Here is a 26239-nt window from a genome sequence, read left to right on the forward strand (position 1 = left end):
AAAGTCCAAAAACCCTAAACAGTGAACTCACGGAACAGCATTTTTTTTTCCCAGGGAAAAATCACTGCTCCATAAAAAAAAAAAAAAAAAAAAAAAAAAAGTCACAACTTTAAAACAAACTGAAGTGGGGGGCTTCACCCCCCCCCCCACTTAAATATACCAACTCCGAGATCGCACTACAGTGGACGAAATAACAAAGCCCCGAAGACGGCTCAGCAATTTTTTTCCTTGAGAAAAAAAAAATCGATGTTCTGTAACTTCGCGTTTTATGGCTTTTGGACTTTTCAGTTCAAACAAAGGGCATTCGATCTTATCGCCATTCAATGTGGTGATATAGACCCGAATTTTTATACCACAGCAATATCCTGGTGTAGGCTTTATATACTGGAGCACTTTAATCACTAATTTTCCTTCTGTCTGTAGCTTGATTAACATTTTGTTTTGACCAAGTTTAGATTATAAGTTATTAATGTGAACTAGTCACTTCTAGAGTCAACAAATTGTTATCAACATTTTATAATTATTACATGTCAGAAATAGTTCAACATATAAACTATACAAGCTTGAATAACTGCATATATGACTATATAAATATGTTTGAGTGGATTTTATTGCTTTCAATATTGTGGATTAGCATGAATACTAACTGTTTTAATATTTATTTATTTTTTTCAGTTAAAATCCTTGTTTAAGGCATTTGATCCAAATACGTTTGCTTCAAACAGCAACATTACATTAAGGTTAGTTCATTCTATGAAAAAGGTTATTTTTCTGATTTCAGTGTAAATAATAGTCTATTAGATTATTTTTCCTATAGTTTGTAAGAGCATGAATAATAGAATTTGGAATACTGAGTACACTTTATCATTGCCGTGATACATGGGATTATGTAGGAATTAAGTTGCTGCTCAACATCTGTGTGGTTAATACATTAGTTGAAGTATATATGAAAAAGGTAAAACTTGGAAAATTACACAAAGAATCTTTAACAGAAAAACATGAGAAATTACTTTAATATGAAATAGAAATGCCACTTTGGTCTCCTTCTTCAAACCCCTAAGGAATTAAGCTCCATACTTACACAAGCACAACAATAAGGGTAAATTTTTATTTTTCTTGTTATATGTTCCTCATTTTTATTCTCAATAAGGATACACTATTTTGTTGTTCTTGTTATATATTTCTCACTCTCTTTTTGCACTCTTCACCATTTCTGCCACCCCACACACATAGTTATTTTCAAGAAGTAATAAAATGGCAGATTATATAAAGACAACAATGGAGTCATGACTGAGTTCCTTCGTAAAGGTGAAACTGGATTATTTATTAATCTAAAAGCATGTCTGAAGCATGCTGATAAATGAAAACTTCCTGCAGATCTTATTTTAAATACTGTTATTTTATAGTTCTTTATTCATGTTATCTGTATAAATCCTTACCTGCATACATAATAAGATTTATTTATTTATTTATTGACATTTGATTACTGAGAAAGGCTGACTGTTTAGAAGCCCATTATCAGTTGAAGCCTAAGGAGAAAAGTTCCAAATTATTACAAAACATTTTAAGAAAAATAATTTTGCAATTTTCAAAAATAAAACAAAAACATTTGCAGTTTAAATAATAAAAACAAATTTGACAAATATAAAAACATTGGTTAAGAACCGATACAAGCTATATGAAAATCATTTAATATTTACAGGAAATTTAGACAGTTTATATAGAAATTAAAGCTAGGTTACTCTGATACAAACATGAATTTCAATATGAAGTAAGGGACAAATGGGCTTATGGTAAATTTAGACAGAAAGTCGGGGAAGAGAATTTGATAGAAGTAAGGAAATAAGTGAAGAAGGGAGAGTAAGGCGGTATAAGAAATGAAAAGATACTTGTTCACATTTAGGAGTATAGTTTATCCTGGTTTTGATCAAGAACAAAGCCACATTTATTTCAGAGTGGTTTTGAAAGATGGGAGGGAGGATACAGACCTGATGAATATAGGTAAGGAGTTCCAAGCCTTAGCAGCCTTGTACAAGTACAGACAATGTCCAGCAGATTTGACAGGTTTGTAGACAGACAGCAGTTTTTGGTCACTGGATTGCAATGACCAAATGGGAACATAGTTGTGTAAAATGAATTTAGAGCTGGACAGGTAGATGGATACTGGATAATTTTATAGAGTAAAAATGAGGCAGTTCTAACCAGTTTAGGCTTGTTTGTGCTATACAGTGGTGGGTTCTAAAAGGGGTATTTGTTACAAATTTAGCAGCTTTGTTATAGCATTGTTGAAGTTTTAATTTTTGTTTCTTGAAGGTTAGTCAGGATGGGAGTGTGATAAAGAAGAGAGACCTCAGAGGTTTCTAACAAAGAAAATCAAGAGGCTCCAGCATGTGCCTTACATAGACTGACCAAAGTCCCTGTCACTATACTCAATATCATATAGACTTCTAAGGTGAGATTTATGCCTGGCCTACAGAGCGATCCAAGAACCAAACCTAATGAACTTGCTGCATATAAGTAAATGAAACAGGACAAGGTCTACCTATTCCAGGGACTTAAATATGGCCTGCAATTTAATTAGATTAGGACATGCTGGAGGGAGAGATATATCTCCAAGCAATGGCCACGTCTTTGTAACAGGCTACCAATTTCTGTGAAACAGAGCATCTCTATGACACTGTTCAATAGAAACCTGAATGAGTGGATGGGGCACCGTAAATTCTTACCGGGAATAATGCCCATGACCCTCCTCAACATGGGCAGTCATCACTAAATGCAATTTTGGGTACTGACTAGCACTTCTATGGTATTACATTGGGTTGAAATGGCTAGGCTTAAAATGACCTCTGGGTCAATAGCCTAGTAACCTCCTATGATTCTATGATCCTATGTGTGGAGAGGAGATAACTAGTGGCAAATATAGTTTTAGTTGCAGCACTTTAAAGCATCCCTATATGCAGGTCAAATGTAAATTATCATCCACTATCATCCCTAATAATTTGCTATGAAAAGTGACTTCAGTGGTCAAGAGACAAGACTATATAATTTTTTTTTTTTTTCATGAGAAAGGGATCTGGGGAAAAAGTAGTAGCTTGGTCTTTTTTGGGATACGCATGAGTAGTGAGTTATGAAGCCATGTTTCTGTGGCTGTTAAAGCTTCCTAAGAAATTTGTTTGGAGGTGTACCATATTGTCAGTGGTGCAAATGAGAAATGAATCATCTACATATTGTATTAGGTGGCCTGTTGTGTGGCTGTATAGAGGGTGTTGGTGAAAATGCTAAAGAGGAGGGTCCAAGGATAGAGCCTTGTGGTACTCCGGTGGTGACTGGGAGGTAAGGAAAGAGCATGGAGTGCCATTTTACTGATATCTATTGGAGAGGTAGCTGTTGAGCCACAGAACGGTGGCCTGAGAAAGACCTAGTGAGAACATCAGAAGTAGACGTTTGCTGTGATAAACTCTGTTGAAGGCTCTAGAGAAGTCTAGAAATAAAGAATTGACTAGTTTGCTATTATCTCTATCTTTATTGACAGTATCTATATAGGTTAGAAGGGCAGTGCTAGTACTATGGAAAGAATGTAAGTCATGTTGTGTAAGGGATAGGAGTTTTCCTGCAGGAGACAGTCTAGCGATTGTTTTTGAATACATTTTTCAAGTATTTTGGCAAGGGGAGATATGATTGCTATAGGTCTAAAGTTATTAATATCTGTTGACTTTCTTCTTTTGAGCAGAGGGATAATGTATGATTTTTTTCCAGAGAGAGGGAACTTGGGATTCCTGGACTGACGTATTTATAAGGATTGAGACAGGATAGGCAATGCTATTGGCTGCTATTTTAGGTACTCATTTGGGAGGTCAAAGCCTTTCACTGTACTCAGCTGTTTTCCTGTCTGTATTTGCACAGAGCAGCTCACTGTGTAGCAGCAGTTAGCAGTACCCTGTACAGCAGCAAATGCTGAGATGGTAACATTTACATATAAAGAAAGGATTAGGCAGATACCTCCTACACATTAAGGTATTGCATGGAGTTAAGCTGGGAGCAGCTAGTTTGTGCATCAAACACCCATAATACCATATCCCGGTAATATCAACCATCTTGCCCTTAACCATAGAAACCACCAAGGAGATCCCTGTTAATAACCAGTCCTTAAACAGTAATAGCCCACCTTAATACAGGACCAGACAACATGGATATGCAATTTCCAAATATTTCTGTGGCCAGCTTGGTAGATCTGGGCATCCTAAGACAATGTAACAATTTTCTCTTGTTCTCAGACAACCAGATAATGCTTAAAGAAACTACCACATTATGCAAGATATATAAATACACAACTTCCTTAGAGGCAAAAATCTCACAAATGAGGTTGCCAAGAACACACACACTACATCCCTCACACATACTGCTCACCACATAGATAGAATTTATGCTGAGGCATTTAAAAAAATTCCCAAACCTCAAAAACCTCCTAAGTTGTCAAACAGCAACATCATTTCTCAGCAATCATTAAAGCATGCACCAAAATCAACAGCAAACATCACACATAAGCCTAAACCCAAGGGTCCCCAAAGAAGAAAGCCATAAGGCAAACAAACACTTTAACTAATACTCTTGTCATTGGGGATTCCATTGTACAGCTCACAGATGCCCCACTCATCAGATTAGACAAGAAAAAGATAATAGTTAGTTGCCTATCCAGAGCCAGCAACCATAATATCACATACACACTCGAGTCACTGCACCCCAGTTACCAATATGATTCTGTCATAGTCCATATGGGTGTAAATGGCTTGAGACACACCTTATTAGACTATATGAAAAGAGGCTTTATGGACCTCTCTGCATGTGTGTCATGGGCAAGTATGAAACTTGCATTGAACAGCATTCTACCTTCACCAACTATGATGCCGCAGTATGAACATAAGATTGATTTTAATAACTCGCTTAGCTTCTGGTGTCACTACAGAGGTATTAAATATCTATCACCATGGGGGGATATGGTTAACAAGCCACATTGCTTGGCCAAGGATGGTCTGCACCTGTCCTCCCTAAGCTTTTGAATATTAGCTAAAACTTTATACATTATATTTTTAGGCAGTGCCAAAGGTACAAAACTATCAAAAGAGCAAACAAGACTCAAAGCAACCTTATGGTGTTACTGCTCAGTGCTAGGAACCTAAACAAAAAGCAACACACCATACAAGCCATTCTTACTCTGGAGAATGTAGACATCTGCCTCATTACCAAGACTTAATTTAAAGGCACACAAAGTACTCAGGTACTGCAAGGTTACAGTGCTTTATACACATTTAGACCAACAACAGCACAAACAGGAGCTAAAGTTGGAGGTGTATTGATCTGTGCTAGAAACAAATATACCTCCATAATGGTGAAACTGGATGATGCCATGATGTTCATCCACATGCAAGTCACCATAGATAAGGTCCCTTACCATAAACTAGCTAGCTATAGGTCATCATATATGTCCCAAGAATCTCACAACTCTAATCTAGACATATTAGACAAGCTCACCATCCAACCAAATACCCTATTCATGGGTGACTTTAACTACCCTTCTATAGACTGGGAAACACACAAACACACTCTGCCTCAAACTCACAGGCACAATGCTTCTTCGACTTTAATAACACAAACACTCTGCACCAGACAGTGCACATTCCAACCAGAGGCTCAAACATACAAGATCAAGACATCACCAGCATGAGAGAGCATTGCACCCACCCTGTGTCATGTCCTCAATAGTGAGGTCAGATCATAAAGCTGTCAAATTCAAAATAAAAATCAACTTGGAAACCCAACTAAATCTGTAACAGTTAGGAACTATTCTAAGGCAACCTACATCCTATTTAAGCAACAGTTTGTCAAAATTCAAGGCTCCCCTATCCCCAAGAGCATATGTAGAATTTTTCTCAGAAATCCTGTATACACATGTATATGGTTGAATAAAGGCTGCCAAACCTATCAGAAGTAATCCCAAAACAAACACCAAAGCAAATGCCACTGGTTGAATCCTCATCTTAACAGGGTATATAACAAAAGAAAAAAGTCATGGCCAGAATCAGAAGGAGCAACTCCATTAAAGACAAGAGCTCACTAATTTAACTAAACAAGAAACTGAGAGGTCTGATTACGTCCAAGAAGGGCAACTGTGAGGTCAGGATAGTCTCTCGGGCTAAGGAAAATCACAAACCCTTCTACAGCTATGTTGATGAACCTAAAGGTAACAACAGCAGTCTGCTGAATAAGTGGTAAACGGCACCACTTCTGATGATCAGGCAGACATATTAAATCTACTGGCAGATAAATTCAGCTCTAACTTCACCCCCCACTCCATTGGCTACCCCCTGTGAAATCCTTTCAAGCATACTCCCTCATCTATTAGCAGGGATCAGGATCTAGTGGAACTTGCTATGGTGAAAAGCACTGCCTTAGTAGACCCCAACAATATCTTTGGTTTCCTCTTGAATAGTCTAAAACACAACCTATGAGAACACCTTGAGGCACTCTTTAACTGTTATCTCAAAACTAAATGAATGGGAGGAATGCAACAGTCGTCCATTTTCATAAAGGCTGACCATCAAGTGACCTTGGGAATTAGAATGAACAGCAGATGCAGGGTGGTATCCAACGAGATGGAGCCCGAATAATGCAAAAAATCTTTCTTTACTCAATCCAATGATCAAAATGAAGTACAAATACACATAAAGTCACAGTTTAAAAATGATAAAACAACAAGTTAAGTGCTTTCGTCAATACTCAGACTTCTTCAGAACAGTGAATTGCTGACTGATAACTCCTTAAATACACACCCAGTCAATTAGTAAAATATTACCCCACATCATTTCCTTTCAGTTAAGAAACATCACAGGAAGTGTAAGGTAGCAGTGAATACTCCCCGTTTGCAAGTACACAAAAAGTCAACTAACCAAATGTTAAATCAATAGTGTCACTTGTAAAGAATGTTATAAGGCAAAAAATACCAATGACAATATAAATAAATCATAACATAAATAACTGTTTAAGTTTCAAAAGTGGTGCTATAGAAATTCTATCATTAAGACCTGGAGGGGAGTATGCATTCAGTCTGATCTGCCACTTTAACTCAATGTACTCCAAATATTCCTCAACAGGTCCGCCCCTTTGTCCCAAATCAACTTGTTCAAGAATAAAAAAACTAAAACTGTGATTACTTTGGCCATTAATATGCCTAAATAATGCATTCTTCATATTTTTCTGCTTGATGTCATATAAATGTTGGTAGACTCTAAGTCTAAAAGCATATTTTGTTTTCCCCACATAATAACCTTGGCAGTTTTTACATACTGCAATATAAACAACCCCCTTAGTATAGCAAAACATTTTCTTTTTATTAGTAATGGATCCAAAATTCTTAAGATTAAATTTGTCTGTATCCATCATGAAAGGGCACTGGGGACATCCAACACATTTATACGTGCCACCTCTAGTGAGATTAGGTTTGCCTTTTTCAAGTAGTCCTTTTATTGATGTACTTATTTTGATCATTGGATTGAGTAAAGAAAGAATTTTTTTCATTATTCGGGCTCCGTCTCATTGGATACCACCCTGCATCTGCTGTTCATTCTAGTTTTTATTCTGCTTACTGAGTTTGTCGGTGACCTTTGGAATTACAAACTCATCAGTTTGACAAGTTTAATATGCAAAGCCATTGAATGAGTTATCATGGAAATGATCAACAAGGACATTGACAACCTATAGACACTGGACCTATCCCAGTTTGTCTTTATTTAGGGATGGTCCTGCCTTCTTAACCCTTGTTGATTTCTTCAAGTGGGTCACCAAGGTAATAGATGAGGGTAAAACAGTTTAAGGTACATACCTTCACCTGGCCATGGCATTTGCTACAATACCCCACTCAGGCATTATTGACAAATTCTCCAAACTAGGCATAAATCCCTACATAACTCACAGGATTGCCAGCTGGCTCATAGGTGGGGCACAAGAAGTAAGGATTGGTGAGACCAGTTCCACCAAGAGACTGATCATCTGCAGAGTACTTCAAGGCTTACTGCTAGGCCCACTCCTGTTTGGCATCTGCTTCTCAAAAGTCAAGGCTAATGTCAAAGGCCTTTGGCTCATGACGTTTACAGGTGACTGTAAATTAGGAACTATCATAAATTCCCCCACAAAAGTAACATCTTGCAAGAGGGTCTTACACAGACAAATGACTTGTGCCAAAGCCACAGCTTAAAACTCAATGCCAAGAAATTCATTATAATGCTCTTTGAGAAGTTGTCCACCCAGATTACTTATTCCATTGACAGAACACCCAGAAGAGTAGACCCTGTAATTAAGGATCTGAAAACATATGTAGATGGTAATCTGGTCTTCAACCAACCCTTAGCAAAAATAGTAAGAAAATCTTTCCATGTCACCCATCTTATAGGTAAGGGTATGACACCCAGGTCCAAGGAAGTTATAGTACCACTCTACTCAGCCCTTATCAGATCAGTCATTCAGTACAATACCCCCTTTGGCATATTCCTAACAACACATTTGCAGCAGTTGTAATGCCCACAAAGTTTCTTCACTAACAGAATCCAAGGCATGAAGACCCTGTCCTACTCAGATTGTCTAAATACTCTGTCTCTGAACTCAGTCTTCTATAGCCTACTGAGAGGTGATCTGTGCCTAGCTTATAAAGCCTCTTCAGATCCAGCCCTGGTTGATCTTTTGTAAAGCCGGAAAACAAACAGCACCAGAAACACTAGATCCAAGGATTTGAAATTTACTTATGACATAAATAAAACATGATGGCGAAATAGCTATGTGTAACAAAAGATCCCTGCATTATGGAATAGGCTCCCTATTCATGAGAAGCAGAGTTCATCCCTGACCCTAATTAAATGAAACCTTGACCATTTGATGTAAATCACAAATTCATCCTCGGTCTGGGTGCCATGGCACTGATGGACAGAAGCTGTCAGTAAGTAAAACATTGTCCAATTAACCGCCCCCCCTCCACAAAACCCTTAGCTAACTCCTTAACACCCCTCATACTAGACACCAAAGGTACCTGAGGGTAAAATTGGGTTGGGGTGTGTGGTTAGGTTTATAAAGGCTCTAGTGATTGCTATCCTAGTAACAACCTATTAATTTATGAGGGACAGGGGAATTATCCTTGAATATGGTGCCAAACCCACCACAAGGCACACTTACAAACACACGCACACACACACACACACACACACACACACACACACACACACACACACACACACACACAGACACACACACACACACATACACACACACACACACACACATACCCACACACACACACACACACACACACACACACACACACACACACACACACACACACACACACACACACACACACACACACACACACACACACGCACGCACGCACACACACGCACACACACACACACACACACACACACACACACACACACACACACACACACATACACACACACACACACACACACACACACACACACACACACGCACTCACTCACTCACTCTATCTCTCTCTCTGTCACACAGTGCACAAACTTATCAGTAATTTGTATGAATGACACTACACCTATAGTATGTTTTTGGGAATATATGAGGAAATGTGAGCACCCAGTGAAAACCCAGGCAGCCCTAAGGAGGGAGGGCATGCAGACCCTGCACAGAAGGCACCTCATTCTGCAATCAAACGTGGGGACTAAGCACTATGAGACAGCAGTGCTAACCACTAATATCACATTGTGATGATGAGGTCTGTAAGTACCGTTTGATGCCTTGAAGATCATAATGTTGTGTGTTCTACTCTCATATTCAATTTATGACACAGTTATGTCACATCTGGGTGCTGTCATGAGGTGCTATCTTTCAATGAGACATTAAGGAGTTCTGACCAGCATGAGTTCATGAAAACCTAGTTGCACGTTAAAGATCCAGTGGTACTCATCAAAAAGAAGAGTAGCATAATTTCCCAGTTGTCCTGGTCTAATATTCCCCTTTTACACAAGTGCCACGACAGGTCTCCTGTGAAAATAGGCCAGTAGCCTAGTACACTGAACCATTTCAAAAATAAGCAAATAAAATGGAATATACATTGCAAACGTATGACAGAAGCAACCTCAAGGTTGTTAACATACTAAGGCAAAAATCATGCTGCTACATAAAAATACAAAAAGTAATGGAATTAATTTAAAGTATCAATATACTGAATACAACATGATGTCAGTCTGTTTTTTTAATTTTTTTGCTTATGTTTTTATGTTAATCAATCTCATCATAGGCAGTGGCTGTGCTGTGATTTAGAGTATGTAACAGCTGAACTACTTTGTCAACAAAAATGAAAAATTAAAAATTAAGTTACTAATTGGTATCTATGCTATTTACAAAATGTTCTTTTTTAAGTATAACTAACCTGAAATTATTTGTAACTACAATAAATAGCGATGCTACTTTCTATAAAGTAATTGGTAGAAGAATCTGAATTTAACACAAACTTTCTATCTGAACAAAATATCACCTAGTCATTGAATATTTCTTATGATTAAACATATGATGTGAAATGACCTATGAGAGAAGGAAGTGTTTTTTTTTTTTGGTTATCATGTTTATCTAGTATTCTCCACATAATAGATGTACCATTTATAGGTCATCCACCTACATATTGTGATTTAGAATAAATTGTCATTTCTGATTCTCAGAAATTTAGACTACATATGCAACACAGTGAAATGCAAACACAGTCTTCAAAAGGCTTGGTATAATTTAATGGGGAAGCTATCGTACACAGACTACTTCACAATCTCAGTGAAAAAAATATTCAGTGATAACTGTGAACAAAACTTGACAACAGACAAGTGCTTTGCCTGGAATTACTGCACTGGTTTACATAAAAATCATACTCGCTCCTTTGGTGTTTGATGTTATGGGTGTGACTAACTATACCATTCATTAACACCTTGATTCACTATCCAACAGGCACATTTTTCATATTAATAAAGGGTGCGAAAGTGGAATTTTCCTTCACTGGAGTTTACTTGCAAACTGCATGTCGACCTTTCTCTTATTTTCAATCCACAGCCAGAGAGACTGGATCCCAGTGAAGAAAAGTGCCCAATGGAGCTTTAGAGATGCATCATTTTCCACAGAGACAATGCCATATACAGCTTAATTTATTAATCCCTATACTAACAATTGAAGAAATCTCAAAATAGCCTAGTGAATTCTTCTGGTTTTGAAGTACAACTCAGGTGTAGTTTAAGACAGACAGTTCAGTGATTACTCTCCAGGGAAAGCAAACATCTCAGAAATACTACTAAAGCCAGGACAATAAAACATTCTTCACAAACTTTCAAAATCTGAATCACAACAATCCCAAAGCTTTTTGGTGATCCACCAACTGCCTCCCTCACCCTTGTCAAATCTTTCATCCAATCACTTTCATAGACAAAAAAAACCTCCACAAAAAACATATTTCTGATGCTTTTCATAATCGCTTCATACTACAATATTCTCCATCTTATCTAACACTAGCCAGGCTACTACATCACCATAATCAGACTCTTGACATGCCTTAACCTCATTCTGCCCAGAACCTGTTCCCACTGCCACCATAAAAACAACTTCTAAAACTGAAGATAACCAGATTCACTCCTGAAAAACTACATCAAAATATGTCAAATGGCAGTAGATGCCCTAGACTGACCAGTCTCCATCTTAATAATCCAGTTTATCAATGAATCCTATGTTCCTGCACTGTGGAAGAAATGCTTTACACAAAGGTGGACACTCCACAAAATCAATTTTCTAACTAAAAACACCTCTTCAGTATAACATCCTCTAACCTTACTAAAATTGAAACAGTTTCCCATACTAAAATTCTAGGTGTCATCATTGATGAGTATTTGAAATTCAATTACTATATCAGAGAAACTATAAAAGAAAAAAGCAATACCAAAAATTAGGTGAGCTCTTCATGGCTAAACCCTTCCAAATTGACACTTCTAGAATATATTTAGCCTCATCCATCCTTCTGCCTACTCCATTTTATGCTAACCTGTACTCATTAACTTGAAAAGACTGAATTTAGCATACTCAAACACAACTACAACAAAGTTTCTAGGTTCACAGACAGTCTGCCTTATAACTAACATCACTATCAAGCACTTAAAAAATTAGGTTGGTGAAAACTTCACACATCCTAATCTCAAAATATCTCCTCACTATCCACAATCTCATCTACAAATCTGAAAGATGCATCATTCTAAGGAATATTATTGAGATATATTCACCATCAAGGACACTGCACCCAACTGATAAGCTACTCCTTCACAAAACTAAATCTCAAAATAACATTGGAGAATCATTATACTCTTCCTGTATTGCCAATAAGCGGAACTCAATCTCACTTGCACTAAAACAAGATAATAATTTCAAATATGTCAAATGTCAAGTAAAATTATATTTGTTGAAATCTTGGCTTTCTTCCCACCATAGAACAAGATTTACCCTCTCTTTTTAACTAACGTCTCTGATTACACCTACTACTAAATATACCCTTCCTGTGGCTTTCTCACATCTGTTCCAACACTTTTCTATATCACAATACTTCAGCTCTTTTCTTTCCTGTTTTCTTATGATCTTCCAATGTAGCCTGTTTAAATTTCTTGCATATTTCTATATTCAAACAATGCTTTATTGATGTTAATCATTGTATTATTGCATCCAAAGTGATCTTATTTAAATTGCTTATATAATTTTATATCCACAGTGTTCTGCATTGCATTAGTGTATCTGTGCTTACCATTGTATCATACATATACTAATCTTGTTTTTTATGCTATCACATGTTCATGGAGGTTATTTCCTAAGGTGTCTTCCAGAAATGTTTTTTTCCCATTTGGACTATCCCAGTCAACAAACACTAAAAAAAAAAATATTTAACAAGAACTAAGAAAATGCTTCTGCAAAAACTGATAATGAGGAATTGGTCTTGTCACTATCCCCCAAATTTAGAAAAACCCTCAAAACTATGAGGAAAGTGAGAGGAATGACCTCAAGACAACATCTATACTCAGAAATCTCTGCATAAGGCAAGCAGATCACCAGATCAGATGCTCATTCCTTGTGTAAGTCTGCCTATTGTGAGCACATTTATAAATATCATAGTGCAACACTGAGTTCACTCAAATTTGCAGATAGCCATCTTGAGAGATGTAGACAAACTATTTCATCCCCACAAAAACTAAGCCTTGGGTCCCAAACAGTCCACTTTGACCAAACCGTAGCTGGTGTGACAATTGAATGCATCCTGTTGTGTCATGCAGGTCCATTCTCTGGTCATGGACATTAAGAATCTGATTTGATTAGTGACTTTGGTAGCTTCATCATCAACCTTTGGGATAAAGGGTTTGAATTACCAAACTCACAATATACTTACACACTGAACAGTTTGACAAGGTCATGAAATATATTGAGGTTTTGCCTAATTTAGGGGAAATGATGTGTCACTGTTCTGGTTGGCAAAGCTTCTATTGTGAGCTCACTAACTGCAAGTGTTATGCATTACATCACATTATATTACATTACATCACAGCTTGAATGACCCATACAGAAGGATATTTTACAGCATGTATAACATTTCTTGTTGTGGCTGATGCTGCAGTCATTTGTTTGCTTTGTGACAAATGCATTCAAACCATTTAGGCTGGACTTACACAGACTTCTGATGAAACTATAAATACTCCCAAGGTTTGTACACCTCAGAGGTAATTACATATCTCATACAAGTGTGTGTGGCTCTGTCACCCTACCACAATGTAAAATGCTTTAGTTGGAAGCTCATTTGGTCTACCAGTCTCAGCCAAACAAGTGCTGATTTATTCAGTTTTGGCTGTATGAACTGTACCCATATGATGCTCTTTACCGATGATATCAAGTCAACTTCTTGAATTTCTTCTCTGTACAGCTACTGCTTTTCAGTCTTAAAATCCATGATCATCTAAAAGGCTATTAATGAGAAGGACTAGTATCTGTCTGCTGCAGACCCCAGAGGACCTTTGACAGCTCCTGCTACTGTCAGTAATAGCCTTGGTCACCCTGACTATTGCATCAGCAGGTACTGAAACAAGAAGCCCGAGAGAGGATAAATTATGAGCAAGGGTTTTGGTTCAGACTCTAGGATTCTCACTCATTTCATGATGGCAGGAAAAACTTCTTTATAGAGTTTCTATCCAGCAATTCTGACATCAATCCTGTCACCTTTCCAAACAACAAGTAAATTTGAAAGAGATTATCCCTCTATACACTGCTGTTAGATTCTCTCTCCATAAGTAGATGTGTAAGTGAGCTCATAACCCTTGAATATGGACTGAATTTTTGTTTGTCATGACTCTTTGCTTTGCTTTTTGATGATGTCCATTGCAAAACATTCATCAAAAAAGATCTATTTATTTGCTCCTCAAATATTTGAGTAGAGATAGTACAGCAGAGACTATGAAACATGCGAATATGGAGGAATCTAATTTTTTCTAAAAAGTATGTTTGCAGTGTGAAGTTCTGCATCATCATAGTCTTGTCCCCATGCCTTTTCTCAGTCACAGAGATTAGTTCTTCTCACTGGGCCTCAAGCTTTATTAATTAATTTAGTTATTTAATTATAAATTAATCACTGGATGTGTGAACTGTAAGACCTGAGCTTCTGTACTGAACTAACTACGGCCTGTCATGAAGATGCAGCATATTGGGTTTATCCTAGCCATATCATAATGAGTAAGAAGCTGTCCTCCATTATACCTAAAACTTGGACTGATATAGGACACCAGTAATATACATCACCAATGATACTTCTTGTCAGAGATAGAATGCATCCTGTTTATTTAGAAACATTGAAATGAGAGTACCAGATACAAAGAGAGAGATACACATAAAAAAGTTTTATTTTTGAATATTAATCTTTATTTTATCTTTTTGTACAAGTCACAATGTATCTTTTCAATTATGAAGGAAAATAACTATAACAAAGAAAGTTGTTGAGTGTTAACTATTTACTGTAGTGTTTTATTGAGAAAAAAGAAACAAATGATAAAGTCAGTAAAATCATGTTTTGAATCTTTAATAAAGTTATAAAGAAAACTGTCAAGCCTAATTCTTTCTTAGCAGGGTTTGCATATATATATATATATATCTGAATAATATAAACATTTCTTTTTGTGTAACAGAGGAGAAAATGGAGAAGTGTATGCATACGTTGAGTCACAGTTTTACTACTGGAATAACCGAACTGTGATAGAGGGCCTAAATAATGATTTAAGAGCACGAATCATCCATGCGATAGAAACAGAAGCCCAACAGTCCTATGTAGAATCTAGACAAGCACTTGTAGTCTTTGAAGCACCTCCTCAAGAAGTTGTTGATAAACTGATATGTAAGTTTCATTTTGTTGCTTTCTTCTAATGTAAACTGCTTTATTTTTTTCACAGAAAGTAAACTGCATTATTAACACAGATCATATCTGCACACATTGAACACTACCCTCATGATCCAATGTTAAATGGAATCCTAAACACCAGATATTCATACTGGGGTAGGATACAAATCTATAGCTGTTGTAAGCCTTAAAAAAATCACAGTCCCAGTAGCTTGGAATAGCACTCCACAAAAGATTAAGAAAAAGCAATTTAATGTGCTCAAAAAACAGCACAAACCCTACCAAATTGAACAAAACATAATTGTATCTTGTTCTACAGATAAAAGTCTAATAGCTTCCCTCCTGCTGATCTGTCTTAAGAAACTTTATTATCATTAATATGGACTCTCTAAATACTACATGTGATGATGTACTTGCATTCATTAGTCAATACAGATGGTGTACCCTTACCAATGAATGTATAGTACTACATACAGCTCTTATTTTTATCTGTCCAGTGAAGGCAAAACGTCCACTATTTGTTATTGTTGTTGTTGTTGCTGTTTTTTGACCTTATCCAGTGTAACTCATTGTGATCTGAAGGAATTTAATAAACCAGGCATGTCACGTCCTGCTTCTTGAAGTTGTTGCAAGTTCACATGGTTCCTTATTTGAGTCATGCTGTCCATCCTCCATCGCCTCTAACTCCTCCCCCCCCTTCTTATTTTGCTTTAATCTTTTCCAGCATCAGTGTCTTCTCTGGAGAACTCTGTCTTTGTATTACACGGCCAAAGTATCTGAGTTTTGGTTTTAGCAGGCCTTACAATGAATAGTCAGGATGTATTTCCATACATACTGGTTGATTCCATCTTGTTGCACTTGACACCACTCTCAAATGTTCTTTCTAGCACCACAGTACAAAAGCATACATTTCCTAATGTACGGCCATACTTACAATCTAGCTCTCAGAGCCATGTCTTAGTCACAAATCTGTAACTTTAATTATAGAGACCTTTGTTGACACTCTGTCTTTGCTTTTAAAATCTTATCCAGATTTGCCATAGCTTTCCTTCTGTAAATCACAAGGCTTTTAATTTAATCTCTGCAACCACCATCTACAGAGATATTTGAGACAAGGAAAATAAAATCTGTCACTGCCTTGGCTTTTCCCCATCTATTTGCAAATTCTTTCTAAGACTATATGACATTTTTTTTTATGTTGAGCAAAAAGCTAGCTATTGTTGTTTCTATTTTCACCTTCATCAACAGGCACTTCAAATCTTTCTCAGTTTCAGCTATTAGAATTGGCTTACATGAATATCTAAGGATATTAGTGTTCCTCCCAACAAATTTGATTTTGGCATCTGATATGTCTTACCCAGCATCTCAAATGCTATACTCAGCATGTAAATCCAGTATGTGGGATAACAATATACAGCCTTGTTTCCCTCTTTTTTCTTATCTTGAACCAGTCATTTATTCCATTTTTATGTCTTTACAACAGTTCCTTCTTTTCTGCATATGGCTTCATTGGGAGTTAAATATGCAGATACAGTGTCCATATTTCTCTAAGTACTTACAATAGTTTGTTATAGTTCACATAGTCAAACACTTTAAGATAATCAATAAAGTAGAAGTAAATATTTTTATGGAACTCTCTTGCTTTCTTCATTATCTAGCAGATGTTGGTAATAGATGCCTCTGCCCCTTCTAGTCAAAGTCATACAGATCAACAGAGTGGAAAAAGTGTGTATCACTGCATGAAATTTCAATACTCAGTAGAGTTTTCAGACTCTACCATAGTGTCTGTTTGGATATATGTCCTGTAGAGATTGAAGGTTGGAGTCATTCATTTTTGTGGCCTATTTAATGATCTTATCCAGTGCCTTCTGGTCAGCTTGAGAGCAATTTCCTTATCAGACAACAATGTTGTTTGTCAGTCCGCTCTCAATTGTGGCCCTGTAGAAGGTAAGTAGGACTTGTTGGGGGAGGTTGGCGCTACAAAGTCTCCTAATGAAGTGGCGACATTGTTGGGCTCTCTTTATAAGGTAAGAAGTGTTTGTGCCCCAACTTATGTCTTGCAAGATATGTACCCCTAGGAATTTAGTGCTATTTACTATTTCCACTGTGGCACCATTAATGATGATTGAGGTGTGTGGCTTATTCTCCTTCCTAAAATCGATGATGATTTCCTTGGTTTTCCCAACAGTTATTGCTAAGTTGTTGTCACCTCACCAGTGAATGAGCTGGTTCACCTCTTCCTTGTAGGCCCCGTCGTCTTCCCTCTTGATAAGGTCAATTACTGTGGTGTCATCTGCAAATATGATGATTCTATTTGACTAATGCATAGCTCTGCGGTCATGTGTTAGAATATTGAAAAGAAGTGGACTGAATACTCGACCATGTGGGACCCCGGTGTTTAGGGTGATGCTGTTTGACTGATGTTTTCCTGCTTGAATGATGTGTGGCCTTTCAGTCTGGAAATCAAGGATCCATTTGCATATTTTGTTTTCTATGCCTAGATTACTCAGCTTAGGCAGCAGTTGTTGTGGAATTACTGTATAGAAGGCAGAGCTGAAATCTATGAAGAGCACAAGTATGTAACAGTCCTTATTTTCTAGGTGATCCAAGGTGTGATGAAGTGTTAAGGCTATAGCATCTGTAGTAGAACAATTTGGCCTGTATACAAATTGTGAAGGATCAATTGTTGCAGGTAGGAAGGATGTTATGCGAATCTTGACCATTTTTTCTAAACACTTCATCACTACTGAAGTAAGTGCAATAGAACAGTAATCATTTAATAATGCTGGAGATGGTTTCTTGGGCAGAGGGATAATGTTGGTGGTCTTAAAGCATTTGGACACTTTTTCCTGGCTGAGAGATATATTGAAAATGTCTATGAAGACAGATACCAGCTGATCAGCACAGTTCTAAAACTGGCTTGAGGATCTGGCATTTTTCAGTCTATATTTTATTGGAGTCTAGCTTGCAGGATCTTGTCCATTGCCTTGCTAGCCTAGGACACAAGTTCATCTGTTCATTTAGGAATTCTTTACCATTGTTGTTTATGGCATTGAAATATATATTCACCTTTTCCAGTCTATGCCATTGTTGCAGTTTCTAAAGTTGATGGAAAATTCCAATCAACATTGTAAAGGCATCATTTCACAGAACTTTAAGTAGCTCAGCTGGAACTTTTTCCTCTGCTGCTGTAATTATTTTGTCATCAACCCTGAAGTCTAGGTTTCTTAATCAATCTTAGCATCATAGGTATTTATCCTCCCCTTCTAAGGCATCAGAGAGCTCTGTCCAGGTCCATTCTGTCCTTAAAAATCCTATCCTGACTTCTACTTCTACTCTGTTCACTGCTTTACCTACTTATAGTATTTTGCAATCACAGTAGGCAGAAGGCATCTTGAATTTTGATATTTGCTGGTCTGCATCTCCCACTCATGCTCTGCAATCCATTTTTCACCAGCATAAATTTTCTTCTTCATCAACTTTCCTCCTTGCAGCTACATAATCACATCCATCAACATAACTCCTCTTGTCTTCTCCTCTTGCATGGTGAGTTCTTCATTTATTGCACATCTGGATTTGTACCTTTCACCTTTTCTGAATCCTCCCCTACCAAAATGTGAAACTGGTGATTGCAGTCTGCTGCTTTTTGCTGTAGGGCTAACTGATGCATTTATTCATGCTGTCTCATCTTTGAGACTCATTCATTGGCTCATCTGTATCACTACAACTCCATGTGGATAACATAGGCAAGCCACTACATCCAAAATCAACAGCGTACCTTACCTTGGTATGAAGGCTTTTATATTTTTTCATACAGAATCCTGGTGTAGCTTTCCACAATGCCAACACATATTCTTCTCAGTGAGATTTTATTTTCCTGAGGTATCTTGCCTGTCTTATAAACCCTTCTATCAGTTCAAAAGAGTGCACAATCACAGGTGTGTGCCTGAGGTGCATAGATACTCTTCTGTGTCAACCTAATCCGTGTACTCTCTGGACTTTTGGTATTCTGTGTCTAGTCATTTGAAGCTTTTCTATGAGTGTGATTATTTATTTTGATGTGGGGCCCACAATCTGTTCTTTTATGTCTGTTATTCTAATGTTTTGCCTCATGGAGTGGTTTTCTAGGTCTTCCAGCTTTCCAATGTACAGTGTACTTAAGAAGCACATCAAGGATTTCTTTAAGTTTAGCATCCTGTTCTTATTATTCTGATCAATGGGTCTAATTTTTCTTCCTAAAAATCTTTTATTCTTTCTTCTTTGTTTCTTGCTTTCAACTGCTTCTTCTCTAATATTGTTTCTGGTAGCACCCACATCCCCTGCTAGTTGTGACTTTGTAAAATAATGCATCTAGTTTTTTCATCCAGTTTTCAGTATTTAAAGCCACCATCTGGGCTATGGTCCCTTTCCATTCTCTGTCATTGTTTTATTTGCAGATTTTTCCATTGTAGTGCAGGTTGTTATTGATATTTCCTGTGCTGCTGTTGGGAATTCATGGACTTAACCTGCCATTTTGCATGTCTCACTCTGTCCACCCCAATAAATTACAGATATTGAGTCAGGAATTGTCAAATCTAGGTACAGTTTCAGCAATTGTGCATGTAGATTTACTATATCCTTGTTCATTAGTCATGTTCCTGAAATCTCCACTGTTTTCTCATTGCTTAATTAAACCATACACATTTGAATGATACAACAAGGTATACTAAAACAGTAAACTTTACATGTTTACTTAAGTAATATAAACAAGATATATATCATTTTTTTTAAACTCTATTCAGGGGAAAGCTCTCCAGATAACTTTATTACTTATATCAGCAATCTAAAACTGAATGTTACACCTTGCTGAAAATGTGGGAATATTGTAAATAGATGAACTCAAAAGGACTGAAATAATCTTCACACTAGAGAACATTCAGAAATGATTTGCAATATTCTATATAGCAATGCTGCAGACATCCTAAATATTCAGTAGAATCATTACATACTTACTAGTTACCACATATCCTACAATTCAGAGATGGAAGAATTATTCCATATAGCGGACCGGAGTTCCGCTGTGGCGACCCCTAACCTGGAAAAAGCTGAAAGACACAAACAAATACTGAGGCTCAAAGTCCTACAAATAAAACAGACTATATAACATCAAACGTTTGAAGCTGCAGCTTTATCTTCAGTTATACTGCTGAAAATGTAAACGGGTAATACAACTATGCACGAAGTAAAATACAGAAATAGAAATGCTGTATAACTGCATTTAAATGTAAGACTCAGGAGAACTTTAAGGTGCAAAATCTGTATTACTGGTTTATATTGTGTACATTTTTAATAAAATCTTGAAATAATTTGATGCATTATTTATAAGTAACAATAACTGCTGTGGTAAAGGCTTGTAGTGGATTAATACAATTTTGCAGTATTTTGAAGATATTACATGTACATTGTTTTGATGACATTACTTGTACATTGTTTTGATGACATTATGTCTTCTATATAATTTTAAAATTTAGTGTATCCTGATGAACTGAAGAAATATTTTGATTGCTCTCAGTCTGGATATTCGGGGTATGCAATCACATATGGCCAACAAGGATTCAACTGTACGGCAGCGTGCACTGATGACTATTGTTATAATGGTGGGACTTGTGAAATCAGTAACACAGGAGTGGTATGTAGGTAAGAAGAGATATTACAATTATGGTGTCTATAAAATGGCACTCATTAAACAGATATTTTATAGTTTTGTTATGAATTGTTGAAGTGTATTCACCAAAGCAGAGAAATCATAACTCATTAAGAATTTAGGGTATGTTGACAAAATTCTTACAGACTCACAGTTTATCATGCAACTGATCCCCAAAGGCTTTGGATTACAGATTTTCATAACTATTTCAAGACACTATTTAATCAGTAGTGAATCAAAAATATATTGTAAAGCCATAAAAACTGTAGGGGAAAAAGCCATGGCTATCCTAGCTGCCATCATAAAGGGGGTGCCAGTCAACATATTCCATTAAAATTGTATTTGATAATTCATAAATTAACATTAAAACTGACTGAATCATGATCACATTTAATGACAGCTTGTAAACCTTAAAATGTTTTCTTTCAGCTAAGCAAAGAGTTATTAGATTTCTACATAACGTAACAACCTAATAACTTCCTTGCACCTTTAAAAAAGTATGACAGTATTCAAGTTAAATAGTGAGGACACCAAATGAGTATGTTGTCCAGGTTGCTAAAACATTACTATAGCTTTGCTGTAGCACTATATTTTTTTAAATGTACTGCGAGTGTGATGTCATTTTAGTCAGGTAATCAGATCATCTCTGCTGTACAGAGATTTTCAGTAAAGTTAAAAGATCTGAAAATTCTGGAAAGTTGATGATTACCACAAATCAGAAGTTCTGCGTTAATGCAATTACATTGTCAGCTGTATACTGTATCTGTATAATCTGTATAATGTCAACATCACAGGAAATTTTGGGAGACATCCATTTTCTTTATAGATAACTTGTTCAGAGGTAGATAATCAAGTTTTTTTAGCTGCATGGCCTGGTGGCTGACTGCAGTATGAGGAATGATGGCAACAGTCCTCCATATTGAAAAAGGCCTAAAATGTCCTATTTCTCATTGACAGTGCAGTATTATTGATATGTATAGAAAGGTAGTGGGAGTGTGAGGGGGTACAGATCATCATTTGATGGAGTGCAAGGGAACTTTGATTATTTTATGTGGTTAACTGTCTCTCAGCTTGAAAGCACAGCAGTGGAGGATTGGTTTCTTGTCAGCTTCACTTTCAAGCAGTTTAGTGAAAACTGAAAGTTTCTACAGCTGGGACTCACTGATTTTGTTTATATAGTTCTGAGTTATGTTATACAAACTAGACAAAAATACACAACATGTTCATTTTAAAGAAAACCATTATGTTACACAATCCAAAGGGCGTTATAATGTTACATTTTATTGGACTGAAATAGAAATGTATTCTTGCAAAATATCAGTTGTTAAAATATATGCTTTTAAAATATTTTGGTAGCTTCCACTAACTAAAAGAGACTTGAGATCTCCAGTTTCCCAAAATCTCATTTATTTATGCCTTTGGCCCTGACACTTAAGTAATAATTCTATATGAATCATACTGCAGGAATAAAGGCTTGTTTAATGCATGTAAATAATTGTATTCATTTTCTGGGCAAGAGTAGAATTTTCAGGAACATCTTCCATATGTACATACCTTAGCAGCCACAAGAGATAGATCATCCCTACCTTATCCGACCTGGCTATCACCTCAGTTTCAATTATGTTGTGTGAATTCAGGATTCTGGTTTGTCCAGTTCTTAATTCTTTGCAACCAAGTATGTCACCTGTAATTACTAATGTCGTCACTAGAAGGGCAAATGCAATGATCCTGTTGAATGGCCAATTGCACGTATTTAAACTGAAGGTATATGGTCACATTTCAAATACAGGTCATTTGTTTTTATGCTGAGTACTTGCTTCCACCATCAGACTGGCCTGTACAGACATATATACTGATGTACAAAATAGAATATCCCAGTTTTGATGGTACTGCAACTGTTCCATTTTGTTTTTTCTCTTAAAAATGTTTCATGTATTCACTGACAAAAGGATAGCAGTATCTGCTGTATTTTAAAAAATTTAATTGAAGCTGTATGTATCAGGAAGAATCTCAAAAATTATAAAATAATTTGAAAGAAGTATAAGTAATAATTTAATGTAATTTAAATTTAAGTATAATTTTATATATTACAGCATTAAAGTAATTAATTTAGTGAGTCATAAAATCTTTCCCTAATATCTACTTTATCATATTTAAAGTTATACGGCACTGAAGCATATCCTTTCTCTCACTGAGAGTACAGTAGAGAAACAAATCCATGCATTGTGCTCATGCCTGTAGAAAATTTTGTTAGATCACCACTTTACTTTTAGCATGTCTTAGGATTTTTAAGGAATTTGAAGCAACTAGTGCTGTACACAGGTAAGAGAACAAAAGTCCACAGAGATGGCACACCTGCTAAGAACTAATAAGAGAGAGACAAATGCTGTAGAGTGAGAATGCTAACCACTGCACAAGTTTGCCACCCTCACACAGTATTACAGTGGTGTCAAAATAGGAAAACACTGAATATCCTAGTTCAAAAGGTTTAAATGCAATAACAGTGTAGTTCAGAAGATCCCACATTTGTACCTTCTGTGATATTCCACCAATGAAAGTAGTTCACTGTAGGGTAATAGGTCTGGATTATGAAAGTGACCCAGGTATGGTAGTCTGGTATTCCTGTCTCATACTTCAATACCTTCCTCATACACAAGTATAAAGAATAAAGACATAATGCTGACAATGTGGTGATGATTGGCATAACCAACTCTGATGCATCTGAAAGTGTTAAGTACGTGCAGTCACTTATTCCATTTCAATGGAACATCATTACTCATACTCTCTAACTGCAGTGTCCATTATGGCCCATTTTCAAGGCTTTCTATAACTGCTGAAGAACCAGTGTGGAATTCATAAAAGTTACAGCAAGGTGTACAGAGGTTCTATGTGTTGAAGTAATGTTTTTGAATTCAGAAAAAGCCCTGACATGGTGCTCTAGCACAATGACATGCAACACTGTGTTGTGCTCTCTCCCAGGCCGTGCCACATGCAAATGAGGTAGTCCAAGGAAAAGCCATATTCTAATTAGCCATGTATTCTGTCTCCCCTGGATCTGCCCCTAGAAGGCATTTATTGGCTGAGCGATTCATATACTCGCTTAGTGGTGCAGATTAGCATGGCCACCCCTACCATGCCAATGTAGTGAACACAGCCAAATTGACATCTTCAGCATTATGAAAGAGTTATGTTCAGAGGATTTGATCAGGTGGTTATGGGCTGCATCTGTGTGTGTGCGTCTGTGTATGTGCGTCTCTGTGTGTGTATGTGTGTGTGTGTGTGTGTGTGTGTGTGTGTGTGTGTGTGTGTGTGTGTGTGTGTGTGTGTGTGTGTGTGTGTGTGTGTGTGTGTGTGTGTGTGTGTGTGTGTGTGTGTGTTGGATGTGCACATGTGTTAGTGTGGGTTTGGATAGCTATCATACCTCCAAACACCCCTTCACTAACAAGCATAATCTACATCATTGGGTGAGAGGACCACATAGTCATCAGGGATTACAGCACTATGGTGATATATGACCACTAACCACCAGGGATTACATTATAAGATGTGTGTTTTAATGGCACTAAAACCAACATAGGAATTAGTAGGTGGCAGGAAGCACTAGACTGCAGGGCTTATACTGATATGCCATAACAGCACTTACAATAATATGGGGGTCAGGGTGGTAGGGAGAATCACTAGTCATCAGGGATACTACTTATTAGCGTACATGATGTGGCCACTGCAGTTAACTACAACAGGAAATGCTGATCTGAACATTACTGTATTTAACTGCAGTTCAGAGACATGTTAATTAGCAGATAATGAGAGCTTTCCTTATTGCATCTAATATGGCTCTGAACCACAAAATACCACATTGCACATGCGGGCCTTTTAGAGTGAGCTGTACAGATTGTGCAAGGTCTGTTCGTGAATCTCTAGGTAGCTGTTATTTTTAAATGTTGGCTTGGTCTTGCAGCTATGATTTTTTTTTTGACACATGATATAAGTGATTGCTTTCTACTGAGGCCTTTCAATAAAAGGAAAATAATCAATTTCTAGTGATAGAATTATTTTAAATTTGCGTAGCTTGAAAACACTTTCTTGTTTGATGGCAGAAATAAAAAAAATATTGCTCACGCTATACGTATAGCATCTAGTATGTTTCTTTCTCATTTCCTACCTTATATTTCAGATGTAAACCCTTCTCCATTTATGCAACTTCTGGAGCACGCTGTGAAAACATCGCTATGAACCTTAATGCCTTTTTCGGGATTTTATTTGGAGCCCTGGCATTCCTTCTGTTGATGATGTTGCTGTTATTCCTTATCATTTTCTGCTGCTGCTGCCGAAATAAACAATCAGTACCTATAGAAGCGTAAGTCATACAACTACAGGTTAATGTTAGAGGGTGTTCCTTTATAGTGTTGTAGACAAGGACTGAAAATTGTTCATTGTTAGCGCTATCTGACACATTTTATTTATTTATTTATTTGTTTATTTATTGTTCGTCAATGTTCCTGTTTACCATCAAGTCACCACAACGAATACTATCACTCATTTACTCTTCTTTGTGCAGGAAAAGAAGAGGGTAAACAAGCAGAAGGACTTTCTTCATGATTTGTGTTTGCCTGCTTTTGTATACCCATCGGTATCCTTTGGAGGCATGTGCTGAGTATTGCAAGGTGTGTCACCCACTTCCATGAATGATGTGAACCTTAAAGCCCCTCCTGTCTTACACCAAGTACCACCTAGTTATCTGTGTTCTCCACTGGGGATTCTAGCATGGAGTGTGTAGTTGGCATGTAAGATAACTCCCACATCCTGGCAAGCCAAGTAGGTAGTGCCTCTTGTCTCCTCACTCTATCTGTTTCTCTCCCAGCTCTTCTAATGCCTGGGCTGCTAACCATACCCAGGGAACCTGAGGTATAGCCAGGGATTTATCCTTCTATGCTAAGGAGCAGGCCAACATGTAATACATTAATCATGAAGAAATCAAGACTTGCTTCAGTGCCTGTAGAACAAACTTATGCAATTAATATTTTTTGTATGAAATAAAATGTCCTTATTTTTTCAAGCTTATATTAGTTTGCTTTATGTGTGTATGTGTGCTTGGA

The 26239-nt window shown here is 36.9% G+C and overlaps 1 protein-coding gene across 1 annotated transcript in view; it reads left to right on the top strand.

Annotated features, from left to right (window-relative positions):
* LOC122801342 (fibrillin-2-like) overlaps nucleotides 1–26239 on the top strand; it is a 662974-nt gene that overhangs the window by 596996 nt on the left and 39739 nt on the right. The window contains exons 73-76 of the mRNA XM_044070882.1: nucleotides 676–740; nucleotides 15252–15457; nucleotides 20971–21136; nucleotides 25318–25500. Coding sequence (XP_043926817.1) covers nucleotides 676–740; nucleotides 15252–15457; nucleotides 20971–21136; nucleotides 25318–25500 — 620 coding nt within the window. The remainder of the gene's footprint in view (nucleotides 1–675; nucleotides 741–15251; nucleotides 15458–20970; nucleotides 21137–25317; nucleotides 25501–26239) is intronic.

The sequence above is a fragment of the Protopterus annectens genome, chromosome 4.part1 (genome assembly GCF_019279795.1).
Source record: "Protopterus annectens isolate FY-2018-M chromosome 4.part1, PAN1.0, whole genome shotgun sequence".
Lineage (NCBI taxonomy): Eukaryota > Metazoa > Chordata > Ceratodontiformes > Protopteridae > Protopterus > Protopterus annectens.